The 23,911-nt window shown below is 37.7% G+C and overlaps 1 protein-coding gene across 2 annotated transcripts in view; it reads right to left on the bottom strand.

Moving 5' to 3' along the window:
- The window catches only part of lrpprc (leucine-rich pentatricopeptide repeat containing), a 133,094-nt gene that overhangs the window by 69,687 nt on the left and 39,496 nt on the right, over window positions 1-23,911 (bottom strand). The window contains exons 12-17 of one of the 2 annotated variants that reach the window (XM_048535921.2): window positions 10,747-10,865; window positions 8,576-8,669; window positions 5,134-5,203; window positions 1,412-1,466; window positions 787-844; window positions 152-258 (exon numbers count right to left, since the gene is read on the bottom strand). In XM_048535921.2, the coding sequence (XP_048391878.1) occupies window positions 152-258; window positions 787-844; window positions 1,412-1,466; window positions 5,134-5,203; window positions 8,576-8,669; window positions 10,747-10,865 (503 nt within the window). The remainder of the gene's footprint in view (window positions 1-151; window positions 259-786; window positions 845-1,411; window positions 1,467-5,133; window positions 5,204-8,575; window positions 8,670-10,746; window positions 10,866-23,911) is intronic. The other variant, XM_048535922.2, reaches the window with a different exon arrangement.

Raw genomic sequence — 23,911 nt, 5'->3', positions numbered from 1 at the left:
TCTGCAATGGAATTATTTCAAATATAATTTGCTTCTTCAACTCTAGCCATGTCATTAAATGAGATCTTCGCGTACTTAAAAGCAGCAGTTTTAAGTATAATAGATACATGTCATACATGACATGTATTATGCAGCTAAAATGAAATTGTACCATCTTGTTCAACTGATGGAGGTATTGTCTCAAATGCTCCTCCTTGGCCTGCACCTCAGAGTCACTCATGCTATCAATCAAGTTATAAAGAAAATAGCCAACAGCTTCTATAAGAAAGAGGGAATAAAAACAAGATAATCATGCTACAAATTATTGAGATTGTTGCATTATCAAGACTAATATACAAATATAATTGTTTGTCACTGCTCAGGATTCTGTATCTGAAACGGCAACAATCAATGAGGCATCTGGATAGCCCTGCTTAGCAGCAGGTACAGCAGAAAACTAGAATGAAGCAAGCTAAGCAGAAGTCAAATGTAAAAGTCTCATGGGTGTACAACAACATTACTGCAACATCAATATCTGGCACAAGCATGTTGTTTCTCAAGAAATTGATGGATTTACTATTTGAAATCAAGACTATCAAAAGCTACAAATATAAAAGCATTTTAAGTTTTTGATTAATAAAAAACTAACATGGAACAAAAAAGATACTGAAAGGTTTTTTGACCACACACTTTTAAAAATTTCAGTTTAAAAAAAAGCAATCAGTGTACTCCTGTAATCCTTCGAGCCCCATGATTAGATAGAACAGACTTGTGGGCAAGTTACAATCAAGGAAATTGAAACACTACCAGTCGGTCCTGCAGAATTCTGGCAATAACGCTCATCTTTGTACAACAATTCTGTTATCTGAAAAAGACCCAAAATAATAATATATTGTAGGTGGGAAAAGTACGCAAGAATAAGCAGTGTTTGAAATTGTATTTTCTAAATAACAAAGCACATTTCTACAAAGGTATTAATCAACACTGTATTGTGGCATTTCATCTGTAAAATGCTAGACAGGACAGTGTCTGCTCAATAGCTGACTTTCTTTCAGAAATAAAACTGAACAAAATGAGAACATCTTCCAATGACAGACATGATTTTACCACAAAATTGTATTTAGCCATCCTGATACTAAGGCACCGGATAAGTTTTTAAAAAATATTAACGCACAGTAACCTTTCAAAGCATGTCAGGTTTAAATTAATTGCTAAGGGTTTTGATAGAAGGTTAAGTATTCATATAAATTCAACATTCCTACATAGCAGTAAATAAATGATTTTTTAAAAAATGGAAGAAATTTTAAACAGAAAATTTAGAGTTTTATGCTTTTGAACATTATAATAGTTGAGAGATTAAAATAAAAAATTTACATTCACACTTCTGGTAGGTTATGCAGTCAAGCGAATTTATTTATTTCCTGGCACTTACCTTGGCAAGAAAATCAATATCCTCAGACCTACAGAGGGCAGCAAAACACAAAGAACTATATTTCAAATAAATTTATCTCAACATACACCAGAGAACCTAAAAGAACTGCCAAACAGCTTTTAAAAGAAAATTCTCTGAAACAAAATGTTCAATTACATTTTCCACAACATTTCAGATTTCACAAAGTATTGGATCAAAAATCAAAACTATAGTTGGATTTTATCATCAAAATAATTTTTAAAAGTTTGCCTTTAAACCTATTTGGTTTATTTTGTGCTTTTGGACATGTATTATGGGAAAATTAGTAGCAACATGAATAAGACATTTATGGTCCAAATTAGGAGGATGTACAATGATAGCAACAAATAGGCAAAGGCCAGGATTAGCAACTACTACACAGCATGGACTAGGATTGCAGATTCAATCATGCTCTGCCATTCCTATAATCTACTATTTAAAATGGCTTTTTAAAAATTATTTCCAGTTGTCTCAGCAGCAGCTTTACAATATTAGTTATTTGTTAATCTGTCAGTAGATTGCAGGTTTATATTGTGGACTTTTGCCAACCAAGTGACTAGATGTGCAGAGGAGCACAATGCATTTGACATAGTCTATGTGGGCTTCAGCTGGACTTCTGATACAATCCCACATAGGAGACTGATAGTGTACAGCCCATGAGATCCAAAGAAATTTGGCTAATTGGATCGAAAATTGGTTCAGTAGCAGGAAGCAAAGAGTGAAGGTCAAGGAATGGCTGATTCCACAGGGATCAATGTTGGTGCCTTTGCTGTTTGTGGTGTGTGTGTGGATATATATATGTAAATTAGATTTGAATGCAGGAGGGCTGATCACCAAGTTTACAGATGATAGGGAAACTGGTGAGGTGGCAAAATTAGAAGAAAGCCTTGTATTACAGGATTTTATCAACTGACAGGTTGGAAAGGTTGAATTCTGTTTGTTACTGATCAATCTCGTAAATGTTAGATGGTGCACTTGGGCAGGATAAACATGGCAAGAGAATACATGATGAACGGCTGAACTTTGGTGCGCACATTCACCAGTCTTTTAAGGTAGTGAGGCAGGGTGAAAAAGTAGTTAAGGTGGTATATGGGATACTTGTTTTTATTAGCTAGAGCAAAATTTTGGAGCAGGAAGGTTATGCTACAACTGCGTGAAAACGTTGGATAGGCCCAGTTAGTATACAGTTATTGGAGAGATGTGATTGCATTAGAAAAGGTGCTGAGGAAATTTACCAGGATGTTTGGCTGGCTGGCGAGTTTTATTTTTGGATGGATGGGGTTTTGTCCTGGGGAACAGAGGTGACGTAGGGGGTCATGATTGCAACATATAAAATTATGATGACATAGACAGCGTACATATTAAAGAACATTTTCCTTTTAGAGTCCTCAATGACCAGGGGCCAAAGATTTAAGTAAGGGATAGGAGGTTTAGAGGAAACGTGAACAAAAATGTTTTAGCCCAGAGGTTGGTGGGAATCTGAAACTCTCTGCTTGTAATGCTGGTAGCAGCAGAAACCCTCATAGCATTTCAGGAGCATTTAGACGTATACTTGCAATGCCATTGCATACAAGGCTATGGGGCAAATGCTGGAAAATGGAATTAGAAGAGTTAGGTGGCTGTTTTTAACCAGCACAGACAGGCCTTTTATTGTGCTATAGAACTCTAAGACACTAAACAGTTGAGCTCAAACTGCTCATGTTTATGTCTGTTACCATATTTCCAGATACCACATAGTTATTCCTTTCCATTTTAGGCAAATAAATTTTGAACTTGACCAAATGTAAAATTTGCTAGCAATGTTGTGTCGCAGCAAAACAGAAGAGTGTGCAAATTCATATCCTTCAAAGTCCTTCATAAATATGCACTTGAAACAAAAATCTTTAATACCCATGAGACAGAACCCTTACTTAATAAATGTGAAGCAGGGGTACTCTTTATTCATGTTAAATTTGTTTCTTAATCCTCTGAAATGCAAATGAGAATAAATTACACATTTCCAATCTGTGTTCCTGTCCTAAGATTAAATCGGAATGCTTAGCATTCAATAATGTTTGAAAAGTATGGTGCTTTAATGCAGCCAACACACTAGAGCATAAAACTATGAAAGATATAGTTATAAAGGCAAAATTTTGTTCATTAATGAAAATGTTACATTGCCAAGTTTACGACAACTGTATAGCCATTTATAGCTCTTTCAAGAAATGAAAGCCTTAACTATTTTCTACAATCTTTTGAATCATAGGTAAATAATCTGATGCAACAAGCACAGTATGTTTTCACTTTAAAGGAAAGTGACAGTGGGTAAACCATCATTGCTAACATTTTGTGTAATTCCTGACCTATAAAATTTGCCAGGTAGTTCCAAACGTACATTGAGTAAACTTATATCATCTGGAACATGTACAATTGAACTAAATGCCCCAGGGCTATGTAGCAGAAAGAAAAGTCACCCAGCTTTCTCATTCCTCATCATTCTCCTAAAAATCTAATGCTGTCTCACCCTGTTAAGGGAATTCTTTGAAAAAAAAATTTGACATTCATAATTATATGTTACTTTGCTGGGATTAATCCCAGTTAGGTCATTTTTAAAAGATTGTCCACTACAGCTGTCCAGTTTTGCAAACTACCAGTACTTTGCTAAGATCCCATTTTCCTCTAAATCGTAAATACATTGTTAACTTTGTCACCCTTTGATTCTCCTTTCTATATCCATAACCTTGGACAATAACGATTGCAATTTATGGCCTCTACAGCCATCTATCTTCAGTCCTTGATCTCTCTGCAGTCTTTTGATACAGTAGATAATCCATCCACATCCAACATCTCTCAATGGGATGACACACAATTGGTGTTATTTGAATAAAGCCAGAGCATCTCAAGCAATGGCTCTTCTATCAGCCACACCATCACACTGGGTGATTCCAAAGAAGTTACCCTTGGCCTTTTCTTCAGTTCTTTTTTAAGTTGATTCTCATTTCTATTTCAGAGCACTCTAAAACTTCCTTACTCACATTTGTGGCAGAGATGTTTCACTCTGTGTTTGGTCTGCTAATAATCTATTTGTTGTTTAGTTACCCAGAAGAGGTATTCATCTTCATTAGCACACATCTCTGGCCGAGGTTATTCAGAGCCTGTTCTGCAGAAGACTGAGTTGATTTTGCAAGAATGCTACCAAGCACAAAATTCATTAGGTGGTAGCATATACAATACAAATATCCATGCGTGTACAGCACATGTGTTTGCGATTGATGATTTGGAAGATTGAAAAAGGTTGAAGTAAATTCTTAAGTGATATATTTTGTCAGTAACGTTTCATATTGCTATTATAATAAAGAATGCAATCATGTCAGAATTTGAATCATATTTGCAATAATTTAAAACAACTGAATGACCAAATATCAGAAGAATTAAACAAAAATATTTGTGCTTCACTACAGCACGTTATTGTAACTGCTAGGTAAATTTAAAAACAAATCTTCGCAGTCAATATTGACACAGCTACAGATGGGGTCCTATTAAATAATCATTTCTCTGCTAAAACATTAAACACTGATTGGTGGAATATTTAATTGCAATGCAAGCACCTGCATAGCCCCAAATGTAAACATTAACTTAATTAATTATATCCACACACAGTATTAACTGGCTCCTGAACTATTTTATTTTCATTCTTTTTTTTGAAAAAGCATGCTATGACTCACCTTTTGAATCCCAAAATAAGACTGCCTCTGAAACTGCTCAAATCCACTGCTGGGTTTTCTGGCATTGATACTACCAAGAGGAAAATGTACATGAATTTAGAATATTACAAATTAAAGCAGCAACATCACCAAAGTTTTTTTTATGCTTTTTACCAAAAAAAAACTTGAGATGGAATAATATGCTTTTTTAAATGCTACCATTATACTGGTGGTGATCAGATGATAAGGACTGAAATGGCATTCCAAGCCTAGCAGAAAGTTAGAAATTTGTAACAACCCTTGCGGAGCTCAATGTGAAAGGTCATTAACTCAGATTAATAGAAATTAGCTTATTTTTTCATTTATCAAAATGTATCAGTTTCCTTCTGTAATTTAGTACTTATCAGCCCCTTTTTAGAACATAAAACAGTACAGGCCCTTTGGCCCACGATGTTGTGCTGAACTTTTACCCGAAACCTAAGGTCTTTCTCACCTCTCCCCCTCCCTTATACTGTCATCCATATGCCTATCTAATAATTGCTTAAATGGTCCTAATGAGGCCGACTCCGCTACCCTCTCCGGCAATTCATTCCACGCCCCTACCACTCCGAGTAAAGAACCTAGCTCTGACGTATCTCAGTTATCTACCTCCTTTCACTTTAAAACTATGTCCCCACGTAGTAGCTACCTCCACCCTAGGAAAAAGTCTCTGGCTGTCTACTCTATCTATACCTCTGATTATTTTGCACACCTCTATCAAGTCACCTCTCATCCTTTGTCGTTCTAAGGAGAAATGCACTAATGTTCTCAACCTTTCCATGTAAGACCTTCCCTCTGTTCCTGGAAAATCTCCTCTGAACCTTTTCCAACATTTCCACATCTTTCCTGTAATGAGGTGACCAGAACTGGACACAATACTCCAGATGTGGCTGAACCAGGCTTTTGTATAGCTGGAGCATGACTTCACGGCTCTTGAACTCAATCGCTCTATTAACAAAGGCTAACATACCATATGCCTTAACACTCTATCCAACTGGGTGGCAGCTCCCAGGGAACTGTGAACATGCACCCCAAGATCCCTCTGCTCTCCCACACTGCCTAGAATCTTTCCGTTAACCCTGTATTCTGCTTTCAAGTTTGTCCTTCCAAAATGAATCACCTCACACTTTTCAGGGTTAAACTCCATCAGCCACTTCTCGGCCCAGCTCTGCATTCTATCAACGTCCCGTTGTAAACTTGAACAGCCCTCCGCACTGTCCACAACGTGGCCCACCTTAGTATCGTCCGTGAACTTGCTAATCCACCCTTCCACTCCTTCATCCAAATCATTTACAAAAATTCCAAATAGAAGAGAATCCAGAACAGATCCTTGTGGCACACCTCTCATAACTGAGCACCATGTTGAATATTTTCCGTCCACTACCACCCTTTGTCTTCGAAAGGTCAGCCAAGTCTGAATCCAATCTGCCACATTTCCCCTTATCCCATGCCTCCTCACCTTCTGCATGAGCCTACCATGGGGAACGTTATCAAATACCTTACCTAAATCCATGTATCCCACATCCACTGCTCCACCTTAATCCATGTGTTTGGTCACCTCTTCAAAGAATTCGATAAGGTTTGTGAAGCATGATCTACCCCTCACAAATGTTGATTATCACAAATCAAACTGTGCCTTTCCAAGTGATGATAAATTCTCTCACAGCCCTTTCCAATAATTTGCCCACCAGTGAAGGAAGACTAACTGGTCTGTAATTTCCAGGGTTTTCCCTGTTCCCCTTTTTGAAGGAGGGAATGACGTTTGCCTCTTTCTAACCTTCCGGCACTATACCTGTGGACAGTGAGGACGAAAAGATCATCGCCAAAGGCCCTGTGATCTTGTCCCTCGCTTCCCATAGAATCCTTGGATAAAATCCATCTGGTCCGGGCGACTTATCTATCTTCAACTTCTTCAGAATTCCTAGCACATTATCTTTACTAACATCAACCTCCTCTAGCCTACCTGCCTGTTTCACAAAGTCCTCCTCTACAACTAGGTCTCTCTCAGTTGTGAATGCTGAATAAAAGTATTCATTAAGGACCTCTCCTATCTCTTTAGGCTCTGTGCACAAATTCCCTTTACAATCCTTGTTCGGTCCTTTTTTTCTTTGGTCATTCTCTTGTTCTGCACATTTATGTGAGAAGCCTAGGAATTTTCCTTGATCCAATCCGCCAAAGTTTTCTCATGCCCACTTATAGCTCTCCTAAGCCCTTTCTTCAGTTCCTTCCTGGCTAACTTGTATCCCTCTACAGCCTTTCCATTCCTCTTTTCCTAAACCTTACATAAGCCTCCTTCTTCCTCTTAACCAGTCATTCGACCTCTCGAGAACCGTGGTTCCCTCACTGGACTGCAAATTCTTTGCCTGCTAGGGACAAACATATCAAGCATATGCAGTATGCATTCCTTAAACAATCTCCACATTTCTGTGGTGCTCTTCCCTGACAGCATCTGTTCCCAATTTATGTTACCCAGTTCTTGCCTTCTGAATTGTAATTACCCTTCCCCCCATTGTAAACTTTACCCTGCCATATGTACCTATCCTTATCCATGACGATCGTGAAAGAAACCGAGTTATGTTCACCACCGCCAAAATGCTCTCCTACCAACAGGTCTAACACTTGTATCAAAGATAGTAGGAACTGCAGATGCTGGGGAATCCAAGATAACAACGTCTAGAGCTGGATGAACACAGCACGCCAAGCAGCTCCTATGATGCTGCTTGGCCTGCCGTGTTCATCCAGCTCTACACCTTGTTAGGTCTAAAAGTTGGCCTCATTCGTTGCCAAGCACCAAATCCAAAGTGGCCTCTCCTCGTGTTGGTCGATCTACATATTGGTGACAGGAATCCTTCCTGAACGTACTGGACAAAATCTGCTCCATCTAAACTATTACAACTAAAGTGTTTCCAATGAATATTTGGCAAGTTGAAGTCACTCATGACTACAACGCCTTTCCACTATCTGCCTCCCAATCCACTCCTCTACTCCTCTGCGACTATTAGGGGGTCTCTAAAAGAACCCCAAAGTGACTGCTCCTTTCTTGTTCCTGACCTCAACCTAAACTGACATATCATTCTTGAAAGCATTCATTTTTGAAAGCTTAAACATTTTCATGAGTCAATATATCAGTGTCACACAAACATAAGTACCAATGCTTATTATTTCTTGCCTTGTATTTACATTTTATGATAAAATCCTTGAGGGTGCATTTCCTCAAAACTCCTGCTGCTCTGCTATTGCAATTCCCCCAGAAGTTCAGAGAAATCCTAGTCAAGCAGAAGCAGCTTTAAGGAAATTTTTGACATTGCGTCTAAGACCAAGGCTTTTTAAAAAGAAAAGCTAGATCATCAGCATGCCACAATATGTTTAACACAATTTTTAAAATGTCATCTGCTTAAATAAAGATTATTGCTATAGTACTTACACATAGAATAAACCTTGTCCAAATTTCCATTTAAAGCTTCTGTTCTGAGTTCAGAGGCATAAAATCCAACTGTGTTGACCAGACATCCATTTTCCTTTATAAATAAAGGATCCATCAGATCTCCACACTTTCCATTTTTTAGCTAATAACATCAACTTCAACTAACTCATTAACTAAATTTCCCTTGTGCAAGCAGCACTCATTTAAAAGGCTGGTAATTTTCCAAAGTTTGTGTTTTAAATATCAACCCAACAATTCCAAAACAAATTCTTTATTTCATTCCATACGTTTAGTACCAGCAATGCATTTAACAGGTACAATCTTTGTTTTTTATTTAAATTTTAACTATTCAATAAAATCATATTCCAGCAAATAGCTGCGTGTGAAGTTAATAAATGAAACTAAAAAATGATTCAGAAACATACCGTGGTGATAGAAGATCAAAATATTCCATACATATTGCTAATTTATAATCTTATTCAATTTCTACTGACAATTTTCTATAGGCCATTTAGATTGTGAGGAACTACTAATTGTTTCCTGTTATTTAACCTATTTAAAGATATATTTATAGATACACAGACAGCCTATTTATGGATAATGGCTCACCAATGTTTTTGTCAATCAAAAGCGGTTACCAGCAGTATTCTACAGGGCTCAGTTTTAGGTCCTTCACTGTTTGTAGCAGAAATGACTTATTTAATCTTAAATGTGGTATGCATAATTGGGGATTTTCAGACCAAAACTGAGTAGGTGGATGATGGTGGGCTGTTGATTACAGGAACATATCAATAGTTTGAGTGGGCAGAAAGTGGCAAATGGAATTCAACCCAGGAAAGTGTGAGATTATGCATTTACAGGGGACAAACATAAAAAAGGAACACCCAACGAGGAGAGTATTAAGAGGGGTAGAAGAAAGCAATGAGCTTGGAGTCCTTCATGTCCACAGGTTCCTGAAGGTGGCAGAATAGATTCATAAGGCATTAAGGAAAGCATATAGAGGTGCTATCCTTTCTTGGGGAAGTATTGACTAAAAAAAAGCAGGATGAGATGCAGGAACTATACAAGACTCAGGTGAAGTCTCAGCTGGAGGTTTGAGCCCAGTTCTAGCCAAGACATTACAGGAAGAACATAACTGCTCCAGAGAATACAGAGATTTATCAAAATGTTACTAGGCTCAAAAAGTGTAGGAATGAACAAAAAACTGGAAAGGCTACGGCTGCTTTGCTTCCAACACAGGAGTCTGAGAAGTGATTAAATAGAGGATACAAATTAATGAGAGGCTGGATACGGCAGACTGAGATTGTTTCCTCTACTGCAGAGATCATTTAGAGGGGGCACAGATAAGGTAATTGGTAGAAGGACTAAAGACAAGAGTGTGGTAAGGGAATGGAACGCTTTGCCTGCAACGGTAGTAGATTCGCCAACTTTAGGTACATTTAAGTCGTCATTGGATAAGCATATGGACGTACGTGGAATAGTGTAGGTTAGATGGGCTTGAGATCGGTATGACAGTCGGCACAACATCGAGGGCCGAAGGGCCTGTACTGTGTTGTAATGGTCTACGTAGTGGGCATCTGGAATTCACTGTCTAGTTTTGGGAGTAGAGGCAGAAACACAACTCATTTAAAAAGAACTTGGATCTGCACCTGAAGGAATGTAATCAGGAAGGCAACAGACGAGGTACTAGAAGAATCAGAACAAGTGGCTCATTTGTTCAGTGAGTGTAGACAAATTCAGTGCTGACTTGGCTCTTTCTATGGTTCTATCATATAAATTGCAGGACAGTTACAGAGCCTTTCAACCCATTCAATTTCTAACAGTTGTCTCCAAAAGGTACATAGTTAATTCCACTCCTGTTTATTCCCAGGCAACCAAGCAATGTTTTTTTTTTCCAAAACCTTCAAATGAATGTCAAAGTCATTTTGAAAACCATGACTGCACCACACTAAAGCAGTGCATTTCATATACTAACTACTGAATACAAAGAAGCTTTCTCATATCATCTTGCTGCTTTTGACAAATCACTAAGTCAATGCTGTCTGGTTTTCCACCCTAACAATCTGCAATTTCAGTGGCAACAAGCTTGTATGCACTGAGCTTGCTTTGGGATGTAAAGATGTTACATAAATGCAAGTTGTTGCTGATTAAGTGATATTGTTAATACAAACCTCAAGCTGGGTACGAGCTGTCTCAATACTGTCAAATGATGACTGCACATAATTTGCGTAGGTCTCTACATCAGGTTCCACTCCCAGATTCTGCATGGCCTTCAGTACTTCTATGGTCCCTGCAAATTAATAGTCATTTATACATTACTATATTAATTGTGAATACACATGACTGCAACTTATTAAATAACTTGCATTCTACCCACTTGAGAAATATTCAAGTACATCTCTCAGAATCTTCATAAACTATTTCACTTGCAACACAACAGTAGTGCTTTGATGAAAAGTTCGAACTAAAATTGAAACTTGCAGTTCCACTTCAGATGGACACCACTGCTTTTTCGCAATGCTTGATTTCCATTTACAATTAAGGAGTTCAAGTGTGGTGAACATACTTCAACCATGTCAAATTTTGCCTTAGTTGTCCACCTCCAATTGCCGAGCAGAAAAGCATTAAGATTTGCATGCTAACAATTGGGATTAACAGTTTCAAAGAAATCTGACAAATTTGACAGGCATCACCAATTTGGAGGGTATCAATAAATTGGGAAATTAGCCACAGGCCAACAAAATGAATTACACGAAAAGTATGTTCAACATATCTCAACAATCCTCAAGCAAGCCACCAAGTTGTACCCTTATGATGTGCAACAAAAGCTGACCTCCCCAACAATGCCTAGATCCCATGAAGACTTTTTTAAAAAATGCATTACAATGTCAACGGACAAAACCATACCAGGTGAAAGTGAATACGAGCCAATGCGAAGTTCAACCGGGGGGCACAAAAATTGTTTTAAATACAAACATTCATAAACTGTTTTCAAAGCCATGAAGTACTTCAAAAACCATTCGGTGTGCGCAGAATTTGAATACGCTGAATATTGAATATTTTCATCTTACACTCATTAGGACAAATGCAGCGATGGTTTGAAATCTGACAAAGCATCTCAAAAATTTGAGCATGTTAAACAAGCTGTTTCATATTGCTACTGTACAGTTGGCTACGAGTGGTACTTTCCAAGAAAAGGATGCTGCCAGCAACCTAAAAAGATAATCTGCATATCACTCAATGAAGAAATGTTACAAATGAAGTTCAGTGAAAGTATGAACCAGATACATGGGCCACACATCCAAGTATCTGGCTGATTGAATCAAACAACAGGCTTCTTTGTTTGTTCCTAAAAATCCACGCTTTACAAAACCCAAAGCAGAGCACTGACTGTTCGGCATGATTTTGTAACTGGCAGCACTTTCTGAACAATCCTGGGCATGTTAACAGATACGTTATCAATAAATTTTTGACAAGCAACTGACACTTGCAAATAGTATCACACATTGAGGCACAGGAATCTACTCTCTGCAAACAAAATATTTGAAAATTGTTTGAGTAGTGCATGTTTTCTCTATAAGCCAGGAGGCTGGGGAGCCTATAACTCCCCCAAACCTTCTCCAAGGCAGTGCCCCAGTCAGTGTTAACTTGCTCACCAATCAGCATACTTTGTCCTGCTAGCGAGTTTTGAGAAGATTTGTAGCTCAGGTTGAGGTTCTGGATGTGAGTTTGCTCGCTGAGCTGGAAGGTTAGTTTTCAGACGTGTCGTCACCATTCTAGGTAACATCATCAGTGAGCCTCCGACGAAGCGCTGGTGTTATGTCCCGCTTTCTATTTATCTGGTTAGGTTTCCTTGGGTTGGTGATGTCATTTCCTGCGTTGGTGATGTCATTTCCTGTTCTTTTTCTCAGGGGGTGGTAGATTGGCTCCAAGTCAATGTGTTTGTTGATGGAGTTCCGGTTGGAATGCCATGCTTCTAGGAATTCTCATGCATGTCTCTGTTTGGCTTGTCCTAGGATGGATATGTCATCCCAATCAAAGTGGTGTCCTTCCTTATCTGTATGTAAGGATACGAGTGATAGTGGGTCATGTCGTTTTGTGGCTAGTTGATGTTCATGTATCCCGGTGGCTAGCTTCCTGCCAGTTTGTCCAGCATACAACATATTTGTAATTTGGCCTGTTTGTTGTTATCTTGATAAGTACAAGATGAAAAAGTTCAGCAAGACTTCAAAAGTGAAACCAAATGTTGCATAATGTAAACTCCTGCAAACAAAATACAATCTAGATTATTGCTACTGACTGAGAGATGAATATTAACCAGGATACAGAGACTGCCCCATAGAACTTGTAGGAAAAACACCATAAATTTTATACCTTCCACAAGCGCAGATATAATCCTTGGTTCAATGTTTCATCTAAACCTAACTGAAGGATAAAGATGAAGTTAAAAGACATCATATAAATGTACTCAAAACAAAAATAGCCAAACTTTCTAGTCGGTACAGTCAAGATAAAGTTAATGGAAGCCATTCTCAAACTGGTAAGAGCTGCCTCCCCATGAATGCTATGCCCAGTTTGAGACAATGTGTCTCAAATGCTAAAGGCCAAAAAGACCCACAACATTAATCTCAGAGATAGTAGGAACTGCAGATGTTGGAGTCAGTGATAACAGCGTGGAGCTGCAGGAACACAGCTGGCCAGGCAGCATCAGAGGAGCAGGCAAGTTGATAGTTCGGGGTCAGGATTTCTAAAGAAGGATCCCGACCCCAAACATCAAACATTTCTGCTCCACGGATACTGCCTAGCCTGCTGTGTTCCTCCAGTTCCACACAACATTAACCTGCAGTGTTAAAGGACTGATCTTTCAGATTTGACCATTAAAGTCTTGAAAGAAAAGCAACAGAGTGAAACTTGGACATTCGAAACAATAAACAGAATAGAATAGGTAAATTTGGACCATAATCTCAATTAAATCATGATAGAAGAACATGATTGTAGAGGTTCAAACAAGTAGAAAATCAGAATTGCTGTGTTTCTCACTGTAAGCAATCAGTTCATGGAACTGGATTCTAATCGGTCATGCAAGTTACAACCAGAGGTTAACAAAAGCAACATTTGGATTATGTACTGGGCTACCAGATGGGTAAAATACATTCTTTAGATAAACGGGTTTCGATGGACCTGATTATGTTTCAGCTCTAATTCCTGACCTGAAGGCATTTCCAGGATCAGAAGTGCCAATCTCAGATTATATCAATCAATGAATATTGAAAAATGAACAGTTTGGAATAATAATACCGTTACATATTCCACAATGCCCCAGTTCTTTTTAGGCAAGGCCACCTTTTATTGAGCTGAACAAATGTTTTCACTCTGTGGTGATGTGCCCAATTTCAAACTGAATTGTAAATCAACAGGTCTAGAGGACCTCCAGAACATTAATTGCCATGGCCCAATCTGAACCAGCTTCACCTGTAAATTTCTGAAACAAATTTTCTGAGAATTAGCGACATTTTAAAAACTATTGCTTTACCTATTCTCTCAGCTCAGAATCAAGCCCTCTTACATATCTCAACTCTAACTTCAGATTACTCGCTGTGACAGAGGAGAGAAAAATAATCACAATTCAAAAATATGCAGAACAATTAAAGTTGCGTTGAATTTAAATGCTACTTTCTATTTAACATGAAAGATGACTCGAAACACAACAAAAATTTACAGCTCACTCCCAACATTACAATAATGCTCTCTTTCCTCTTAAATCACATCAGAAGCAAATGTAACATTTCTGATTTTAGGAAAAGACTTGTCAGCTTATGCGACATCTTCAAAGTAAGGCAGCATATGCTGTTCACAGCTCATCAGCTACCTCTGTCAGTTATTTCTAAATGTAAAATTTGCTTAAAGCTCTTCTAGCCTGAAGTGGCACCTTTAGAAAGTAAAGTAGCCTTCAATATTTTATGCAGTGCGCTACACTGCTGATAATCCAAAGTGATTTCCCTTTGAGCACAAATGTCTACGTGGGGCTAAGTCACTCTAAATTAAAGTCACAACACTTTTTTCCTATTTTGCCCCAGAACAACTTCATATTTATTTTTGTATCTATGCATTATTTTATTTTGTGGGGGCAGGAAATGGAACAGCAAAGATGTTGAAATAAATGAGCACATGCTTGCAGACTACTTTGCAGTTTAAATATTACTTATCAAATTAGTTGCACTAAAAAGGAGGGTCACTAAGGCAATACTTACTAACGACCTTTCTACATCAAAATAACACTTAATTTTAAGCTGTGAATCTGGATTGTTTTACAACAACAGATATTTTGGAATGGATTGAAAATTGTATGGTTATTCAGGCTTTTGCACTCTGGATTCAAATAATTCAATCCTTTCATATCCTGCGCATTGCACGCTTCTCACAGTGCAATGCAATTTTTTTTCAAAATGTGCAATTTACGAAGTAACGTTCTGCCTTATGGCCTCTGATCTTTGGCTGAAAAATAGTTTCACATATATATGTAGATCAGGGTTTCATTCATTATTTTGCCATTGAAAAGACAAATTATGCTCGAGTTCCATCATAATTTGCTTCAACAGTCAGAATCTTTAAATTTCAAGGCAGACCTTATTTGCTCAAGAACGTTTATATCATGTTAAAAACATATTCGTTAGCTGCAGTTACTTTCACTCGGCCGCCACTCAGCATTTCTGCTTAATCTAAAAGTAATGGCGTGACAGTTTATTTGGAAAGAACTTCTCCACTTAATGAAAAACTGCTGCTAATTAGCAGTACACAAACAATTAAAGTCAGTAACCTCTGTCGATAATGACACTCATAACTGCAGCTACAGAACAGATGCAGGATTACTAATCACAGTTTAAGAGGGAATAAAAAAAACCTGTTCAGACTCAGCTCGTTCAAAACAGATGCCAGTCAATTAAATTCTATTTAAGACCTTGTTAAAAAAAAATCCAGACAGCTTCATAATGCACACAAATTATTTCTGCAGCAACACTAGATCATGAACAAACCAGAATGGTTGAATTGAAACTGTTGTGCTTGGGAGAAAAACATCTCCAATCTGAAATGCTTTTATTCAATGCTAAGCAACAATCCTACCTTCAGGAAAGGGAAAAGTCTATTACAATTACTTATGTGTTCCTATGTAGAACCTGTGAGGTTAAATTCATTAATTTCACAGTAGTTTCCAGAGTTATAATTTTGCTGACGTCAAAATCATTTCACAGAGCACTGTTTGGCATTTGTGCACAATACACAGGTTATGAATTAGCTCGACGACAACATCACCACCAGTTCTGATCATTACGATGTACTCCGTTCATTCATGATACTTGGGCTATTTAAACCTTTCTGATGAAATCAATGTTTAAACAAACCCATAATTACCAAGTTTATGAAAATTGCTAAATTACACCTGGTACAAAACTGGGAAGATGTTAGGCACACTGAGCATGCCATACCCATCTTACAGTTAGTCCTGATGCATGCTTGATGTAATTTGTGTGTCACACTCCTTTCATACGAATATTCAAATTTATAAGTTCCATTTTTAAGTTGATTTCATTGATGCTGAAAAATAAAAACCACCCAAACAGAACAAATCAAATCTTCACCATAGCTGGCAATGTCAGCTCCTTCTTGTTAGTAAACACTCAATAAGCTACACGAGCACTTTTTCAAAATCCAACATTTTAGTCATCCTAATTCTAAAGTACTTCCCATATATTTAATTCATTCATTGCTGTCACTGAAATTACTGCAAAATTTAAGGATGACCATTTAACATTTCCATGCAATTAGCACATGTTTGTGAAAAATACCCAGTACAGTTACCAAATTTAGGATTGTACTGGAGAAAAACAAACAAACAAACACAAACAAACAAACAATCTGAAGAACAGAATCATTGAGTTATCTATGACACAGAACAGCTATTTGACCCAGAGTCCATGCCAGTTTGCGCTTGAAAAAAATTAGTCCCACTCCTCAGCTTGGTCCCAACTGCCTTACAAGTTTATTTTCGTCAAGTGCTCATCCAATTTCCTTCAGAAATTGATTGCTTCTGTATCCATCACTCTACGGGCAGCAAAATACAGGTTATTACCATTCATGTACAAGATAAATGTTGGGAAGCAGTAATCTGAGCAAATAGAGAGGTTGAAAGTTATGTCACAAGCCAGATCCTGGTACAACAATAAAATGCATCTGGTAAATGGATTTTTTCTTGAAAGCATATTGGTATTAGCAGATTAAATAAGCCTTGTGACAATCATGTCACAAATAATGCATTTAAATCAAACAGGCTACACAATCGAAATTTCAGGCTATTCTGTCAAACTCATTTCTTTTAGTTATTTAGAAAATCTGCAGTTGTTCTGACAGAAAACAGAATTAACACTTTCTTTCCTTCAACACATTTCATTTTAGTTTCCCTCACATGAGAGAGTAAGCAAGTGAACTGCTCCCAAGTTGAACAACTCAACTTACTCTCCAAAAGTGAAGATTAAATTTGGAAGACCATGGTGCTACAAAAGGATTCCACGTAGACCACCAGACTCACTTCGCATGATATTCTTGCAATAAAGATCTATGTTTTGAAAAGCAAATTAAACTTTTAAACAAATTTTTGTGCTTTCAGTATTTAAATGTGACATGTAGCCAAAAAAATTTCAGTTCTGCTTCAACAACAACAACTATTGTCATGTTAACTTTGGAATAATAAACCAGTGACATCTTTCTGCAATATAACCCCATCGACCAGAAAGGTTAAAATCAGTCCATTATTAAAAAATGCAGTTCACGGAACTACGGTCAGATACAAATACATTTGATTTCCATACAAGTGGGATTTTCGAGATTGTCACAGTGGGGTATAAATCAACAGGTGCGTGAGGAAACATTGTACCTGACCAAGGCAACAAGTCAAGACAGCAGTGCCAATAATGGTTTAAATAATGTATTTTCAAATGCATTGCACTGCTCTACAGAGATTTATACACATTAATCTGAAGACAACATTTAACATTCACTGCTTCCAGCTCTGCTCTGCTTAACTGACACTTCCATCTCTGGTCAAATATCTATCTGTGACAGGTGATTTTGTTCTTGGTCCTTGTTATAATAACAAGAAAAATGTTATTTAAAATCAGTATTTTGGCTGAACATCTAGTATTTTAGAACAGCATAGACCAACCATTTTTCTGATACTTTGTAAGCTATTTCCTCCTATTTTAAATATATTTCATGAGTTTCTTTAGAAAGCAGATTTATCAAATGTTCAAGGCTAAGTGCTGCTTCTTTTTACACATTTTGTATTTCTGACAAGCATTGCAACAGATGTGCCTTCAACTAACAGTGGTGAAAAGCAGTTATGGGAAGAAATGACAGTTAAATTAAATAACAAAAAGCTAGAAGCAACAAGCTTTCATATTTTCTTTGTCTGATGTACTGTGTCTAGGCTGAGACGTGATACACTTCATAATATTTACTTTCAAGCTTTAGAATCTCTGAAGAGAGATAAAATTTGGATGACAAAATAAAGTCAAAATTGGCTAAATCTGTATTTTAAAACTGAAATATAAAATCAAAAAGATATAACCATCGTATAGAACTTGAGCTGCAAAGACATTTAGTTTCACAAGACATTACAAAAAATCCTTTCCTTGAACGTATGAGTGATATTGAATTGCAGAGCTATGAAATACAATTTTCTAAGAAATACCAAAACAACCTGAAAAAGATTTACAGTGACATTAGGAAACAGGTGGTCAGAAATAATGTGGGCTCCTCAAATGTGGATGACAATAATCTTGTCAACTAAAATAAGGAAACGGTGGAGATGTTTAATAATGACTGCAAGTCAGTATTTCTCGTAGAGGAAGAGAACATTATGTCAGTTGAATTCAATTGCATTCAATTATTTGCAACAAAAATTGATCAAATTCAAAGTTGGAATTCTGCAGTTGAAACTAGCATTTGAATTATCGGATTATAATAAAAGGTGCTCTTATATCGGGCAACAGCTAGTTCAAAATAATGTTGGTTCTTGGCAATTGCGGTTCTAATGGATTGGCTATCTGATGCCTTTAAAGAATTCGGAGGGCAACAGTCATTTTCGCCAGTTTTCACATAATGTGAGATATTCCACGGTGGCAGAAAGAAGACCTTATGACAACATGTTTCGAAAATGATTCAGAAACAGAAACAGGCATCAATTCATTAGAATTAACAACTTCAAAATAAGGATGAACACACTTTTAACTTTGACTATTACTGCAGAAGACAGAATTTGAAAAAACTAATGGCTGAATGAATTTAAGGGATGGCTAAAGAACAGCTAGTGTGTGCTTCCAGTACGAATTGAAGTGTCATTATGTAGGAAATTGTCCAGAGCAAGGGCCATAAAGCCACATTGGGAATTAAGGCAAACAGGGTGAAGATAAAGATGAATTCAAGCAAATTATAAATTCACAAAGAGTTGCAGTCCTGTGTCAAATGTCCACACATTGCACAATTGAAGGAATCCAATCAGATAATATTGAACTTCAATGGTATTTAAGAAAGATTGTTGAAGAATGATAGCTTGATTCACTCAGTAGTGGTAGTCAATACAAGGGTAAGGAATATAGAACTAACAAAATACGTGAATAACATGAGAAAAATTCCATTAAAATCTGGGAGAAGTTATTTGTTAATTACTGATGTTGTCTTTCACGAGGTGTTTGTGCTGCTCAATAAACCATCTAAAAAGCACAAAATGAGGTTGACATGAAGTGTGATGAATATTTTTAGGAAGAAAAGTGGATTTGGAGCTACCTTGTCAGCAAGTATGGCCCCTTAACATTAACTAACACAAAAAAGGAGCAAGTGTTGGCCAGTCAACCCATCGAGACCTCTGCACCATTCAGTATGGTCATGGATCTAAACTTAAGTTCTATTTCCCACCTTTCCAAATTGGAAGAGAATTAATCTGGTAAAAGTAAGAAAGCTGCAAGGGAGACTAGAAGACAGGAGAAACGAAGACAAGCAGCCTGTATGCCATTAGCGTGGAATGATGCCATGAAGACAAGTTAAACAGCACACTACCTGAACACGTGCAACATTCACAACAAGATAAAAAAAACTCAAATCTCAAATAAAGGTGCTTTTATGATATTTATGATACAAATGATTATGATATAATTGGCTTGAAAGAAACATGGCTGCACTGTGACCCGGAACTTAAATGTTCAAGGATATTCGATGTTGATGAAGGACAGACAAAAAGGAAAAGTAGGTGGAATTGCATGCATAGTGAGAGATGGGACCAGTTCATTTTTAAGAGAGGACTGCAGATCAAAGCAAACAACATGCGGAATCTGTTTGGTACTACAATGAAACAGTAAAGGGCAATTCAAGTTGATTGAAGTTATTTAAGTACGAAATAGTGGTGGTAACGTGCGCCAAGGAAATGAATCAGGAGCTAAGAAAAGCTTGTACCACATGCAACACAGTAAACGTGGGTGATTTTAATCTACACAGAGACTGGATAAACCAACTGCACATTAAAGCTGTGGAGTCAACCTCGTGAAAAGCGTCAGGAATGGTTTCCTAGAGCAGCATATTGAAGAGCCACCTACAGGACAAGCTATTTTAGATCTATTATTAGGTAATGAAAATAGACTAATTAGTAATCTTAATACAAAATAGTCATTAAGAATGAATGACTACAATGACAATTTTACATTATGTTTGAAAGTGAGATTGTTCAATCTGAAGCGACGCAGTTAAATTTTAATTATGGAAATTTTGAAAATGAAGCAAAAAGACAACCACTGAGGCACAAGGAAAAATACATTAGATGGTATGATTGCTTGTAGGCAGTGAATAGTCTTTAAAGAACTATTACATGGCATACAGCAACTAGATATTCCTTCAAGATACAAACTTAAACAAAGTGAGCTATGGCTGGTCAAAGAATTTAACAATTATATAAAATTTTAACAGACTCAATGTGACAGGAATTAGTAATAAATCTGAGGATTGGGAAGATTTTAGAATGCAAAGAAAGACCAAAAAATTGTTATGGGAATAGAATGTAAACACAATCTGGCAAAAACATAAAAATGGAGAAAGTTTTACCAGTACATAGAGAAAAATGCTTGGTTAAGATGAACGTGGATTCTGTAAGGACAATTTAAAATGGGGATTGGAAAAAGAGGAAGAACAGCTAAATGATTACTTTGTATTTGTTTAACTAAGACTCAAGAAATCTCCCAGAATTAGAGATCAAAGTGACTTGAAATAATGGCAAGTTGAAGGCAATTAGTATTAATGGTAAGGTTTTACTGGAGAATTATTAGAATAAAAATTGCGAAGTCCCCAAGTCCCCAGCATCTACATCCCAGAGTGTTGAAAGAGCTAGGCATAGATAGTCAATGTGCCAGTAGCCTTCCTTCAGGTTCCATGGATTCTGGAATGATTCTTACAGGTTAGAAGCATGCAAATAGCCAACCAAAAAAACAACAGGGAACTACAGACCTGTGAGTCTCCTATCCGTAGAACAGAAAATGGTAGAATCTATTCAGCAAGGACCCAATAAATTGTGACTAAGAAAAGTGACTCAATTGGGCCTAGATAGCATGAATCCGCAAATGAAAATTTTTGAGCATGTTATTAACAAAATTAATCATGAGGAGTTGATGGAGATGGTACATTTACTTTTTTCAGAAGGCCTTTGATAAAGTCCCTAAAAGGGAGTTGGTCAGCAACATAAAACCCCATGGGAAAGAAGGTAATACACTGGCACAGATTAAGGGTTGGCAGAGATGAATAAATGGTCATTCTCATGCTAGCAAACTGTGAATAGTCAGGTAATGCTCAACTTGGACCCTGGTTGTTCCAAAATATACAGAGTCCCCTATTTATGTACACCTGATTTATGAATGCTGGTATTTACAAATGCAATCCTATGCAGGATTTAACTTTAAAGATCTGATGCACTAATATTTCCTGGATTTACAAACTTATGACGTTATATTGTATTTGCAACCCAGAGTCTGCCTGTACATTAATGATTTCACTGTGGTGGCCAAAGTTAATGTTTCAAAATCTGCAGATGATGCAAAGCTAAGCAGGAACGTGCTTAAACGTGAAATGTTTTTGAGGAGAATTTGGACAGGTTTGTAGTTAGGCTCATTTTGGAAGGGAGAACAAAAAAAAAGTATTACTACAAACTGCAGAACTCTACAAATCATGGGGACCTGGGGACACTTGTGCACGAAATACACAAAGTTGGCGCCTAACTGCGACAGATAATCAGGAAGGCTAATGAAACATTGGCAGGTTGCAACTAAAGAGTAGGGAATTCTGACTGCAAATATGCAAGATGCCAGCTAGACAATATCTGGAATATTGAGAGCAGTTTCGGTCCCCTTGTTTAAGGAAATAATTATTTCATTGGCGGCAGAACAGAGAAGGTTCAGTAGATTGATCCCTAGTATGGAACGATTATTTTATGAGCAAAGGCTAAACACATTGGGACTCTACTCACTGGAATTTAGAAGAATGAGGGATGATCTCATTGAAACAAAGAATTCTTAAGGAGCTTGACAGGGTAAATGCTGAGAGGATGTTTCCGTCATGGGAGAGTCCAGAACCAGAGGGCACAGTCTCAGAATAAATGGACACAATTTTAACACTGAGATGAGGAGGAATTTCTTCCCCGAGGACTGAGTGGCTTTGGAACTCTTTGCCACAGAGAGCTGTAGGGCAGAGTCCTCTATATTTAAGGCCAAGATAGATTGATTGTTGATCAGGAGTGGAGTCAAGGATTACAGGGATAAAGCAAGAAAGTGAACATGAGGAACACTAGATTTGCTACAATCCTAATCAATTGCAGAGTGGGCTCAAGAGGCTGAATGACCTAGTCCTGCTCCTATTTCTTAAAGCAGACTGAATAAAAATGTGAGATTACTAACTTTGGTAGTAAGAACAGATGTGTAGATCACTGCTTTAAGCTTCTAAGCATGGCTGCCAAGTAGGTGGGCTGAGCCCTGGGCTTGTCCACTCCCATCAGCTCTCTTATTTCTTCCTTTTTCTTTAGCTCTTGGTAGTTTCTTTTTCTTTCTTTCTTCATTTTCTTTTAAGTCTGGAGAGTGACTGGTGAAAGAAGCGGCTTCTGGCAGCAACAACAGGACAAGCCAGACACAGCTCTATCCCAGCCCGGGGGTTTCCCGTTAAGCACGGAGCAGGTCAAGGACTGACTTCCCCTGCGTGGACTTGCAGGCTAGGCTGAGGCTTCAGGTCCGTGGCTAGGCCTGGATGCCTGGAGAAGAAGTGGCAGTCTCAGCACAGTATGGTGGTCTCCCGGTGCAGTAGTCTGTCCTGATCTCACCGATGCCCTCGATTCCCAGCCCGTTTAGCCTTTGCTCCTAAGATAATTGTTCCATACCATGGGTCAACCTAGTGAATCTTCTCTTAATTGCCTCCAATGAAATGATATCTTTCCTTAAATAAGGGGACTGAAGCATAAACACCTTACATTTAATAACGTTTGCAATAAATGATATTATTCTATTCGCTTTCCTTAACACTCGCTGTACCTGCTTACTAACCCTATGTGTTTTCACAGAATTGCTCACCCAGCTCACTTAGCATCTCAAAAGCTCTGCAATCACTGATCATTTAAATTCTTCTTGTTGAAATGGGCTATTTCACATTTTCCTACATTGCATTTGATTTGTTAGGTCCTTACCTGCTCACTTAATCTATTTCTTTCTGGACCCCTTACATTCTCTTCACAACTTACTTACCAAATCAATCTTGGTGTCTGCAACAAACTTGGAAACCATACATTCCATCCTTTCATCCAAGTCACATATTTAAAATATCAACAGTCAAGGTGCCAGTGCCACTGATCCCTGTGGCACACCACTCACTACATTTGCCAACCTGAAAAAGGTTTGTACTTGTTTTCTGATTCTTGTCAGCTCGCCAATCTTCTAACCATGCCAATATGCTACCATTTACACCATGAGCATTTACTTTCCAGAATAAACTTTGGGTGGAGCTTTATTGAATACCCTCTGGAATTCTAAGCACAGTATATCCCCAGTTCTCCTTTATCCATACCATATGTTACTTCCTCAAAGATCAGCAATAAGAACGTACAGTGCCAGCAAATCAAACCTTCAAGCCTACTCTGCCACATGGTACAATCATGGCTGATCTCATCTTGGCCTCAACTCCAGTTTCTTGCTCAAAGCCCTCCTATTCATTTCTAAATTAAAAATCATTTCATCCTGAAATTTACTCAACGTCCCAGCATCCACT

The sequence above is a fragment of the Stegostoma tigrinum genome, chromosome 9, assembly GCF_030684315.1.
Source record: "Stegostoma tigrinum isolate sSteTig4 chromosome 9, sSteTig4.hap1, whole genome shotgun sequence".
NCBI lineage: Eukaryota > Metazoa > Chordata > Chondrichthyes > Orectolobiformes > Stegostomatidae > Stegostoma > Stegostoma tigrinum.
This window is presented reverse-complemented; position numbering and strand designations above follow the sequence as displayed.